This window comes from Haplochromis burtoni, unplaced genomic scaffold, assembly GCF_018398535.1.
Source record: "Haplochromis burtoni strain Fernald_Lab_line unplaced genomic scaffold, NCSU_Asbu1 Contig_479, whole genome shotgun sequence".
NCBI classification, from domain to species: Eukaryota; Metazoa; Chordata; class Actinopteri; order Cichliformes; family Cichlidae; genus Haplochromis; species Haplochromis burtoni.
The window spans coordinates 270,986-284,224 of NW_024582840.1; the positions used below are offsets into that span (position 1 = coordinate 270,986).

Here is a 13,239-nt window from a genome sequence, read left to right on the forward strand (position 1 = left end):
GTGTGTGCAGGTGACTATTACTGTGCATAATTATTAGGCAACTTAACAAAAAACAAATATATACCCATTTCAATTATTTATTTTTACCAGTGAAACCAATATAACATCTCCACATTCACAAATATACATTTCTGACATTCAAAAACAAAACAAAAACAAATCAGTGACCAATATAGCCACCTTTCTTTGCAAGGACACTCAAAAGCCTGCCATCCATGGATTCTGTCAGTGTTTTGATCTGTTCACCATCAACATTGCGTGCAGCAGCAACCACAGCCTCCCAGACACTGTTCAGAGAGGTGTACTGTTTTCCCTCCTTGTAAATCTCACATTTGATGATGGACCACAGGTTCTCAATGGGGTTCAGATCAGGTGAACAAGGTGGCCATGTCATTAGTTTTTCTTCTTTTATACCCTTTCTTGCCAGCCACGCTGTGGAGTACTTGGACGCGTGTGATGGAGCATTGTCCTGCATGAAAATCATGTTTTTCTTGAAGGATGCAGACTTCTTCCTGTACCACTGCTTGAAGAAGGTGTCTTCCAGAAACTGGCAGTAGGACTGGGAGTTGAGCTTGACTCCATCCTCAACCCGAAAAGGCCCCACAAGCTCATCTTTGATGATACCAGCCCAAACCAGTACTCCACCTCCACCTTGCTGGCGTCTGAGTCGGACTGGAGCTCTCTGCCCTTTACCAATCCAGCCACGGGCCCATCCATCTGGCCCATCAAGACTCACTCTCATTTCATCAGTCCATAAAACCTTAGAAAAACCAGTCTTGAGATATTTCTTGGCCCAGTCTTGACGTTTCAGCTTGTGTGTCTTGTTCAGTGGTGGTCGTCTTTCAGCCTTTCTTACCTTGGCCATGTCTCTGAGTATTGCACACCTTGTGCTTTTGGGCACTCCAGTGATGTTGCAGCTCTGAAATATGGCCAAACTGGTGGCAAGTGGCATCTTGGCAGCTGCACGCTTGACTTTTCTCAGTTCATGGGCAGTTATTTTGCGCCTTGGTTTTTCCACACGCTTCTTGCGACCCTGTTGACTATTTTGAATGAAACGCTTGATTGTTCGATGATCACGCTTCAGAAGCTTTGCAATTTTGAGACTGCTGCATCCCTCTGCAAGATATCTCACTATTTTTGACTTTTCTGAGCCTGTCAAGTCCTTCTTTTGACCCATTTTGCCAAAGGAAAGGACGTTGCCTAATAATTATGCACACCTGATATAGGGTGTTGATGTCATTAGACCACACCCCTTCTCATTACAGAGATGCACATCACCTAATATGCTTAATTGGTAGTAGGCTTTCGAGCCTATACAGCTTGGAGTAAGACAACATGCATGAAGAGGATGATGTGGACAAAATACTCATTTGCCTAATAATTCTGCACTCCCTGTATACATGTCTCGTTTATAATGGTGTTACTTTAAAAAAACCCGCAATAGTGAAATCTCGCCTAGCTTATTTTTTACAATTATTATAGATGTTTTAAGGCTGTAAAACCCCTCACTACACACTTTATACACTTTTCTCAGACAGGCATGAAAATGTTCACACTTTTCTCTCTTGTTTAAACACTCTCAAAGTTCAAACCCTTGTAGAAAAAAAGTCCAGTATTATAGAATAAACCAAAGTCACCCGCGGTTGCCTTTGACGGTGCAAAACATTTCATCAACATTGTTGTGTTTGTTGGGGAGAAAACGTACAAACATACAGTACAGCACTTCAGAGTCACGCTGCTAGCGATCAAAGATTTATGTAAATTTGACAAGCTGAACGCAATCTGTGCTGTACAGGAGACACGGCACGGGATTGATTGACAGTGGTCTACAGCCAATCAGGATGCAGAACACAATGAGTCAAAAAAAAAAAAAAAAAAAAAAAGCATGCAAAATTGCACAAAAAATAATCCACGAAACAGCGAGGCCTTGAGAGGTGAACCGCGTTATAGCGAGTGATCACTGTATGTAGTTAATTTATTCATTGTACACTGAAAAAAATGAAATAAAAGGTTAAAGTTACTTAGTAGTTTGATGATCTTTAATCAGTTATGTAGCTAAAACTTGTAAAAGTGGTCAATTAGTTTAACTCACCTGGTCATTTTGTTCAGTATGACTTTAGTGATTTCATCTATTCAACAGCCTGCAGTCCTGTTCATATTATATACAAAACGTAATGCAAAATGAAAGAAGACATTCATTTGTTTTAATAGATTTACTGTTCAGTAATGTAATTCCCGGGAACAAGTAAAAGTACAAATGTGTTCACGCTAGATGTCCTTCTTAATATTTTTACCCAGCTCTTTGGGACTGATTTTAGTTGTGGGTTAAATGAGAGAGCGATTAGTAGAATCAAACGCCAGAAAGGTAGAATTTACTGCATGAAGTCCAAATTGCTGTTTTGCTATGAGGGTCCCTGGTGCCAAAAAGCTGACTCAAAGTGCTGAGAGGTCATCGTCTGTCAATGTTGTAACATCCTCCATGAACATGGTTTAGGACAGATGAGGGTGTGACCTCATCTCCCAGAGCTAGTTGTCATTCACTAACAAACAGATCCATTTAAAATCTGAAATTCAACCAAATTGTTCACTGATTAAATCTACTGCACACTTAGTTGATCAGGGCTCCATTTCATCGCAGTGTTCCTTAACATTCTTCATATATCTGCGTTGCACATTTAAAGACAGTGAACATCTAGGCTAAATGTCCTTGAACAGTGCAAAGCTATAAATGCAAATTGCAGTGTCTTTGTAACCAATCAGATAGCTCCTTACATTGCTCCACATGGCTAATTTGTATTGCATTGTCTACAAGGATCAAAGGAGTTAGGGAAATTTTAGGTGAAATAGCTAATACAATAGTTAATCTATTAGCTAATTTCACAGCTAATTCCATAGTTACTCCCATTGCTAATTTTGTAGGTAATCCCAAAGAAAGCAGGAAAAGGAAATGCAATGAAATAATAGAATGGAAAAGAAATGAAAAGGCCATTTTAAATGTTAGTTCTGAATTTAGAATTTTGTAAAGACTGTTTATTGAGAGTTTAAGACTTTTAAATTAAAACTACCAGGCTATGTATTACAACTATATAAAGACACATATCAAGTGCATCATAGGATATTGGCCTTGGTAGAGAATCTGCCCTTCTGTGTGCTCTGCGTTGCTCTTGTGACATCTCCCCCATCTCTTTTTCCTTCATCAGGGAACACCACAGTACTGGACCAAGCCTCTCTACCACCCGTCCTATACAGCAGTATAATGAGGACCTGGACAACTTCCGCAACAACAGCAAGCTGGCCAATGCCCACGAGCACCCTTACGCCCTACCACCAGATCACCCTGACCATCCTGACCATGTCAATAACCTGCTCAACTGCCGCGATGCTGATACCCACACGCTGCTTCACAGCATGGACAGCTTGATTCTCACGAGCATGGTTAAACCTGACTACACAGCCATAGAAATGCCCCCTGTCTACCCTTACCCCTCGACCAACGCCATCTTACAAGGTGAATCTTGGAGGCTCGTATGACTATAAAACTAAAGATGGCTTTTTGGGGTCTATAATTTGTTTGATAGGCATCTTCTAGTTTAGACAGAGAGACATTAATGCAGTACAAACTATACTTCTGACTGGTTGTACTGACTTTAACGTTAGAAGACTCTTTGAGAAACACATCAAAGATACTTTCAAAAATGTATAAAAGAGTATTGTTGTTTTTTTGATGGGTCAGATTGCAAAAACATTATACTCTAAAATATTATTTATTTTTGATGCCATTATACCTTCATGGTATTTCAGAGTATTTTTCAACAATAAAATGTAGTGCTAATGCAACGAGAGCTAACGCAGTAACGAAAAACCTTTCTGGCAGGTACCCAACTATAATAATAATATGCACTCCTTACGCTCCAATAATGCCTGATAATTTCTGCTGCAGCAGCTACCTGCGTTTACTGAAAGGACATAGGATTGTGGACAATGTGGTTAATAAACTGCATTTGTATACACTTAGATATGGCAATAGACGAATGTCTGGCCTCCACCTTTTTTTATTAATACTAAACTGCATGGCTGCAGTTTTATTTTTACCTTAAACCAAACGTTCACAGTCACCATTGCTTCCAGACTGCTGCCTGTTCAACCAATAAAGAGCGCCCTCCAGTGGTCCCTCATGAGCAGTTCACTACAATACTGCACCCCAGTCTAACTTTTTTTTATCAGTTTAATTTATTTTTAAAACATGTTTTTGACTGTACTGCATAATATCACTGCAGTGACACCTAAATTAAAATTGTTGGCTTTCCTCTTGAACTTAACAACAGTGCAATATCAGTCTTTATGTGTCAAACGTTGTCTCTTTGTGTTTGTCGATTCTGAGTTCTCCCTGTTTTCTTTGCTGGATTTTCTTAGTGAACAAGAATGCCAACACCGACCAGAAGAAGAGTGAGGAGAAGAAAGAAGAGGAGAGCGAGGGCGGAGATGAAGATGGCCCCAAACCCATGCCTCCTTATAGCTCTTGCTTCATATTGTCCACCACTAACCCGTGAGTATATACTCTGTGTGTGTGTGTGTCTGTGTTTATACACACACACAAGCTCCAAGCTTTGTACCATGCTGTTTTCTAGAATATGGAAAAGTTATTGTAAAGGAAAGTTTTTCTTTACAGCCCAAGACATATTTCATATTTAATGTGTTGTGGGGTTTTTTGTTTTTTATTTCTTAACATGCACACGCGTCTGTGTGTCTGCGCCAGGTTTCGGAAGTGCTGTCACTATATCCTGACTCTGAAGTATTTTGAGTTCACCATCCTTACTGTCATCGCTATGAGCAGCATCGCTCTTGCTGCAGAGGACCCTGTCAACCCTAAGTCACCGCAAAACGATGTGAGACACGACTATGTGTTTGTGTTTTTCTGTCTGCATTGTTCTTCTTTTTTGATGGGATGTCTACAACAGATATAAAAATGAAGATTTTGAGAACTTTTAGCAAGATCTGGGAATAGTATATGGTTCTAAAGTAAAGTTATTAGTTGTTAATAAATCCTGTCAGTGAAGAGGTCAGCAGTGGTGATATAAATAGCTTGTGCTAGGGCTAAAAGGATTTGGCTACAGCTAAATTGTTCATAATACATATTAATCATAGGTATCACATCATCCTAATTAATATTTCCTTTTTACATACCTATTGATAACACCCACATGTGATAACGAGGAGTGATTGCAAGGCAGATATTTTGCAGTTTTGCAACCGACAGTTCATATCCGGCACACAAGATTTCCTGTTCCATCGATGGATTTGCTTGCATCCAACCAAAGCTTACTCAAACAGGATTGGTCGGTAGCAATGCAAACCAGAAAGCTTCTATTACCAATGTAGGCCCTTGGCTATAGATCACATGCAAATATCTCTTTGCGGATTCTGTTCATCAACCCAGGTTTCCCCAACCTTATAAACAGTACGTTTGCATAATGACTGAAACTAACACCACCAACAAAAAATAAGCTGTGGGGTCAATTTCTTGATCATTAACCATGATGATTCTTGATCATCGTCACTGGTGCTCGTCTTAGTCATTATGTAAATGGAGGGTTGGGAAAACCTGCCGTCAGCTGAGACTGAAGAAGTCACCTCCCACTGAAAACGCTACATCACGATGAACAGAATCAACTTTTTGGGATTTCCATAAAGACGTATTTCCTTACCTGAATGACTGATCATGCATCAACACATGTCTTTATGGAGATTGGATATTTAGTAGCTTTTTTTTCTCTATTATTACATTAAATCAAGATATAGAGAATGTGGAGGATAGGTTAACACCGAAAAGAAATATTATGACAAAAGAGAAGAAATTATGAATAATCTCTCTCACGGCAAGTGGATTTTGTGATTGAGCTGTTTGAAAATGGAAACCTAAAATAGGTTTAGAACTAGGATCATTGTCTTTCTAGTGTGTACTTTTTTTTCTTTGCTAATCTCTCTTCCGTTTGTCGCATCTTTTCTCACTCTGATTCATCTGCTCTCTCTAATATGTTAATTTATCTCATGGTGTTGTGTCCCTCCGCAGGTGCTGCGTAATTTTGACTACGTTTTCACAGCAGTCTTCACATTTGAAATGTTGATCAAGGTAACAAAGTATCACAGTGCGACTGTGTGTGACTCTCTACTTTGAGCCCTTTTTTGTGCAGTTGTATGAGGCGTCCTCTGTTTGTGTGTGTGTTTCTGTATTTGTTAAGGCCAGCGTGCTTTAGAGGGTAAAGTCAGTGTCCCTGTGTATGTGTGTATATGAGTATATATCATGCTGAGCACACTCCTTGTCTTCCAGATGGTGGTGCTGGGCTTGTTTCTCCACGAGGGATCCTACTTCCGTGACTTGTGGAACATTCTGGACTTTATAGTGGTTAGTGGTGCTCTGGTGGCCTTCGCCTTCACGTAAGTTCCCCTCCCCATCCTCCTCTTCATCTACTCCACTATCCTTCCACACCCACACACACACATTTAACCATTGACAGAAAGACCTTTGTCAGTCAGCCGTGCACGTCCAATACACTAGGCGAGGCCCGGCTTCCACCCTCCTGTTGTCTCAGTCTGCTCTGCGTCAGAGCTCATCATCCCCTCTTGTCCAGTATCCCCTTCGCTCTGTTCCCGTTTCTGCTTCTGTCCATCTTTTTTCCCAGTCTTTTCTGTTTTCTGTAGGCCGCCTCCTTTCCATTTTCACCTCTATTTCTGTATTGGCCGCCATCACATGTGTCATCATATCAGCAGGTCTTTCTCGATGTTCAGTCGCCACCTTCATCCCGACAACTGACGGCGATCCATAACTAAAATGTATCCCTGATATTTCACACTTAAAAGATCATCACCATCTTTTATTTAAAGAGACTTTTTGTTATACTGTCATCTTCATTTCAACCACTGTAAGAGTTTCCCAAATCATTTCCCACACAACTGTCTATAAGCTATAAAGTGCAACCTGCTCCTTATCAACATTTTCTCCTCCCAAATCTTCCTTGCTCCCGATCCCTTTTTTCCCTGTTTGCCAATCCATGCCACTCTGATTTCCTTCTAACCAGGCCGTGAGTCATCTCTTTCGTCCTTCCTTCCCTTTTCTTGCATCTCAGTCCCTGACTTAGATCCCCCAAGCCCTGCTTACCAACACTCCCCCCAGGTCCTCTTCAGTCCATGTCCCTGCTGGTGCCTTCTCGTCAAACACCTTTCAACTCCCTCTCTCATATCAGCACCTCCCCCTCTCTATATTCACCTACCCGTTTTCTCAGTGTCATCGCCTACACCTCTGTTGTTCCTAACATATGGCAGAGAGAGTAACCTAGCAGGGGAGTGCTGTACTGCTCTCTATGATCTTAGTTGGCCTCTCCGTACTGAACCACAGCCCCTGGGTGTATGCCATGAGAACTCCCACAGGAAAAGTTGGGAGATCATCAAAATTAGTAAGATTCATCCTCTGTCGGCCATGAGTGTCAGTTTTTGAGATATCTAAGGGTGGACTACAGAGGAACATTATTAGGAACTAAGTAATAATACTAGAATGTGCTATATATTTAAAATGCATTTGGCACAAAGATACAGTGGAAGAAATGTAAGAAAATCTGATGGTACTCAATTTAGAGATGAACACCATCAGATTAAATGCAGATTTATTCAACGTTGTTGAAACAGTGCAAAGTTGCTCGCCGTATGGTTCACATCTGGCTGTAGAGTACTCCTGCTTTGAATTTTCATGCTGTATGTTAAGAAGAGGTGTTGCCCATTGCTCCCTAACTTACCGTTAATCCCACAAACCACAACCTCCAATCTTTGTTGAGTACAACTCCTATTATCCACTCCTGATTATTCAGATTCCACCAAATGCACCATTCAAGCTTCCACTCTCCAAAACCCATTGTATCCAACATCCTCCACCTCGTCATTCTTCCCCATGCCCCTGTCCGGAGGTCAAAATTGGTCATTCCGTGGGGGTGAGGGCGCCCCAGACACCTTTAACCCTTTAATTGCCCAGGCTCTACATCCGCCACTTGGAAGAACACTTGTCCCAGGAAGGACTCATCTCCTCAGCGTCCCTCCTTACTTCTCTTTTGCCAGCACACACTCAAATGTACACACATACTCCTCCACCATTCTGACCATGTTAATGAAACTGGAGGCACAGGTATTTAACTCTCCTTTTTCTGCACGACCCAGGAAAGTACATGGGAGGGTAATAAGCAAGGCATGCTGGGGCAGGGTGTAGTGGATGGAATGATTTAGTAGACGTTATTGCGATGGATACAGCTGAAGGGATCATTTGTGTGTTTGTGTTTGGTAGAAAATAAAAACATGCATTCTCCTCAGCTCTCTGGATGCCCATTGCATGTCTTACTTAGTGTCTACATGAACACTTGCTGTGATGGACAGTAGACAGCATCACTAAGAGCTATGTTCATGATGTTTTAAGCAAAGAATTATCTCCTAAATATGGCATCTGTATCTGAGCAAATAGCTACTGTAAGGGAGTGTTCAGATTAAATATGAAGCGTGTTTTAGAGCCAGCACCACTGCATGAAAACTTAAGGGGTAAGAAATCGGAATGTGACGTGAAGTGAAGCTTCTTGTTTTTCTTATTTTATTTTTTTTTTCAGAAAATCACAACACCAATCCAACCATTTATTTTGTTATGAAGAACATTTTTTAAAACAGGTTATATGAAGAAAAACAATAACTTAAGGAGAAAGAAAATTTACTCATTTCTTTACTGCAGAGGTATCGAAAATAGTATCAAGTATTAAACTGGGATTGGTATTAAATCAGCATCCTGACAACCATAAAACGATGGCATGAGCTATACTTGATGAGAGTACTAAAGCTTTTTTGTTTTATCAAATTATTATTTTGTGGATTTAGGTCATCGATACAGATTACACAGATTAGACAGATCGAGCGCATTGTTAGATTAAATCTCATGCTAGCTGTTACCATATCCTTCGATTCTTTGATTAATTCTTGACACTTAATCACATTTGATCTTAATGCCAAAACTTGTGACACTTTGTACTCAGTCCAAAGACACAGAGTATACCGAATATTATATTCGTGATATAAGGCCAGAAAGTGGAATTCTCAATGTGAACAATTACTTGCTTCTTTTCTAAATCATCACAAAATCAGCTCAGCTCAACTATGTACAATCATTCATACATATCAGTCAGCCACAAAATGTAACGAACTAATAGGTGAAGTGAATAAGGTAGGAAAGAACTGCCCAGAAGTGTGTCTGTAAGAAGCCAGAAGCATTGATCTGGCTTCCAAATTCCCATCAAACCAACAAAAGATCCATAGCTAACAAACATCCCAGGCTCCCTGAAGTCTCGTATCCTTCCCTTATTGTAGGAGGACAAAGAAAGGGCAACATAGTATTAGTTATGGTGTAGCTGAAGGGTGAATGAACACATATGCACTGGTCAGTATTTGAGTAGATGTTAGCTGACCAGGGAAGCTGCAGATGCAGGCAAATACAGCATAGAGAAAATAGGGTATCAAATTATAAGGCGATACTCTACAAATTGAACTTATCACACTGTTGGTGAAGCACTGCAGATAATATTAATAGTAATAAAAATAGTAACTTTTTTTATACCTAATTGATTATAAGGTCTTAATTGGTTTTACCTTTAAAAGCACCAATCCAGCACCACCTATGGTAAATGGCCTATATTTGTATAGCGCTTTACTAGTCCCCAAGGACCCCAAAGCGCTTTGCACATGCAGTCATCCACCCATTCACACACTTATAGTACCCGGGTTTTAGATTATTTTGGTTAGGCAAGGAAAATGTCAAACACACACAAGTATAAATAGCAAAATATATAAATAGTAAAAGGTGACAATTTTCCACCACTTTAGAAAGAAACACAAACAATTGTTTCAGATGGATGATAAATTTGTAATGGCAAGTTAAAAATCAGTCCACTGCTGCACCCTCCCCAGCATGACTCGCCACTGAAAAGAAGATGCCTCCTGCCCCCCTGCACTGGTGTTCCTCCCCTCTCCTCTCCCCTTATTTACTTCTTGAATCACCCTTCCCGTTTCTCTTTAGGATGCTCTCGCACCATTGCCCCTCACACCTTCGCCTCCTCTCTCCGCCCTCTTTGTAGTTTTCTCCTTTGCCTCCCCAATCCTACCATCCGCTTCAGGGCTGAGCTACCAGACATTTTTACTTAAGGGGGCGAAGGCTTCACTCCCACCTGTGTAATTCCACTTTGACGCATGACATTCTTTAAAAGCAGGTACATCACAGAACCATTGTACAGAGGGTTTTTTAGCATGGTCGCAGTACAATGGCTTCGTATTTTTATGGGTTTTGAACACAACAACCACGCTTTTGGCACCTTTCATTCTCCAAAATAAATGCTGAATGATACAGTGTCATTAGTGAAATTTGCATGCACTCACAGTACACTGTGAAAGTGTCTTTCCTCTCCCGTTGACGGTGTGTGTGTATGGGAAAGTGCACACAAATCCTGGTTTCTTGAGTGTCCGCTCGTGATGGATGTCCTGTGTATATATCTATGCGCTCTAACGTGTCAAGAAAACCTGGAACCGGCCACTTGGAAAGATTTAACGCCTTTCTCTTCTCCTGTGTAGATGTGCATGCAAAGCAAGCTTTGATAAAATCCCGCTAGATTTGATTGCAGATCTAATGAGGGCAATTTGTGCTGTAGGCCTGGTCTAATTGATCATTATGGTGTGATAAGATAAGAATTGGTGTAAATGGATGCAGCAATTGAGTTTCCTCCTCCAGCCGTGAAGGTAATTCTTCATAGAGATGGTAGCACAGCAGGCCGCAGCAAAAGACAGCCAGGAGGGAGGGAAGATTTGCACGTCTAGAGTCTCAGCAGGGGGTCTGATTCACAGAAGTGCTCTTATTATAACTGCAGAGCTCAATGAGGTACCTGAGAGTAAAGCAGCGCTGATGGAATAAAAGGTACATTGCTGCAACGTAAAGAGGCACGAAGAGGCTCAACAAAACTATATTATTATATTTTATTTTAAAGTGTAAATCTTTTACATTATATGTCATGTTACAGAATCTACTCTAAAGAGTTGTAGTGTTATTTAATAAATTACACAGCCCCCGTTTTTATTGTATTCGATTGATTTGAGCCAAAATGTTCTAAAAAATATAAAAGCATTACATTATGTGCTTATATTATATTAGCATAATATATTACTATGATCCCAGACTGCTTCAATGAAGTCGATGTCTGAATTCAGATTTATGACTCCATAAGATGTGTCGCCGCTGATTTTCAGTCCAGTTCTTGTGTAATTTAGCACACCTCAGCATTTTCTCCCTGTTTCCATGTCAAACTGTGTTATCTTTGGCTTTTTTAGTAGCTTCAGCTACAGAAATGTGAACAAATGATTTTAAAATTGTGTAGCCACAACACTGGTTTATTCCTTGAGTTAGGTGCTGTTTTTATCGGTGAATAACTCACAGTCAGTGTTAAGTGGTTTTACAAAGAAACAACACAAACCCCAAAACGTTCCTCTGAGAAAGCTCAGGTACAAGGACTGGACTTAAAATTGAGTATTAAAAAAGGAGCCGATGTTAAATAAAAACTTTATGAAATCTGCAGAAAGCCTGGAAAGTTATTTCTTAAGACCACTTGATAAACAGTTAAGTATAAAATGTGAGGTTGTTCATGTGTGTTACCATGAATCATTTATCATTTTTAAGGGAATATCTACATAAAGCGATACAGCCCATTTTAAAAGATTCATTCCAGCACTGTTCCAGTGTGTTCCCTGGACAAAAACATAGCTCAGGAAGCTCAGAAAAGGAGCTCAGTTAAACAGAAAATGTTAAGCTAAATCAAGTAAAGCAGCTTAAGGATAAATATCAGTACAATCCTTTCAAAGGAACCGATGATTAGAAATCATTTTCCAGTTTGGTCAGCACTGAAAACTGTTGTGCTGATCTAAAAAGAAAAATAAAAAGAACACTTGCTAGTTGGTTTGGAGAATATGTGTTTAATTATTGTCTCAAAATGACAAAAAATGAAAAATATGAAAGTATTATTTTTTCAAAGGAATGAACGGTATCATGTGACAGCCTGTAGTGCGTCCTTCACAGAACACCACCAGTTTTTCTCAAAGGAGTCGTACACCCTGTTGCAAACTTTCTTTTTAAATCTTTTTTTAAACTAGAAATTGTTTTTTTTTCAAGGTGAAAATTTAAGACTGTAATTAAGCCAACATTGCCTAATGCTACAGAGCCCCAACGAGCCAAATGTAAAGTGGTTTTTGGCTCAATAAATATTCAGATCAATAATCATTTTAATATAATAAGCTTACATTAGGGTTGGACACATGGATAAGAAAATAGATGGATGGAATTTGCATTAGGTAATGCGATGTGTTGCTGGAAAAACAGAGTGGTGGTTACTGAAAATGGGCTTCTGTGTACCTATGTACATATTCCATTAAGAATCATAAGTAATATATGATTAGTGATTCCTTTAGTCATTAAGTATAGTGTATTTCTGATAAGTTACACTAAACTTTTGAGTGATATTCTAGCTGACAGGTATTTCGGTATTCCACTCAGTGTTTTTTATGGAGACGAGGTGAGCATGGAAAGGAATAATCTGTGTGCATGCGTGTGTGTGTTGATGGGTGGAGGGTGTGTATTTGTAATCGGGTATGCAGGTATGCCCATCTTGCTGTCCTTTTTTGTCTGTCTCTCATGTGAATGTATTTTTTCCTGTTTCTACCAAACCCCCTCTCTCTTGTGTCTGTCTTTGTTGGCCTCTTTGTGTATGTGTGTGTATCTGTGTGTGCGCGTGTGCTTGTGTCTTTCTATGTCTTTTTTCCCTTCCCTCCCCCTCTTCCTTTCTTTCTCGTCTTCTTTCTCGGTCTTTCTTTCTGTCGCTGTCCCTGACTCTTGCTGTCTCCATCTTCGGGGAAACTCAACAGGAGCGTCAGCGGGTAAAGTCCTTCCTCTGCCCTGCTCTATCCTGCTGTCTTCTTTTCTCCATCACCGGGTCAAATTGGCTTCTCTCTCTTTCTTTCTTTACTGTTCTTGTCATCCATACTCATTCTCGCCGTATCATTTCCACTTGTTCTCGTTTCCACCGCTGTGTCCACAAACCACAGGAAACCATCTAAACACCTCAGTAGATTTGACTTAAAGGCTTTGATTTGTAATAATACCTTGTTTAATGAACGCACAACTTAAAA

The 13,239-nt window shown here is 40.1% G+C and overlaps 1 protein-coding gene across 13 annotated transcripts in view; it reads left to right on the forward strand.

Moving 5' to 3' along the window:
• The window catches only part of cacna1ab (calcium channel, voltage-dependent, P/Q type, alpha 1A subunit, b), a 204,548-nt gene that overhangs the window by 136,200 nt on the left and 55,109 nt on the right, over positions 1-13,239 (forward strand). For 7 of the 13 annotated variants that reach the window (XM_042213765.1, XM_042213767.1, XM_042213768.1 and 4 more), the window contains exons 23-29: positions 3,201-3,508; positions 4,414-4,546; positions 4,757-4,886; positions 6,071-6,130; positions 6,329-6,435; positions 7,077-7,079; positions 12,976-12,987. In XM_042213765.1, the coding sequence (XP_042069699.1) occupies positions 3,201-3,508; positions 4,414-4,546; positions 4,757-4,886; positions 6,071-6,130; positions 6,329-6,435; positions 7,077-7,079; positions 12,976-12,987 (753 nt within the window). The remainder of the gene's footprint in view (positions 1-3,200; positions 3,509-4,413; positions 4,547-4,756; positions 4,887-6,070; positions 6,131-6,328; positions 6,436-7,076; positions 7,080-12,975; positions 12,988-13,239) is intronic. The other 6 variants (XM_042213764.1, XM_042213766.1, XM_014341393.2 and 3 more) reach the window with 2 other exon arrangements.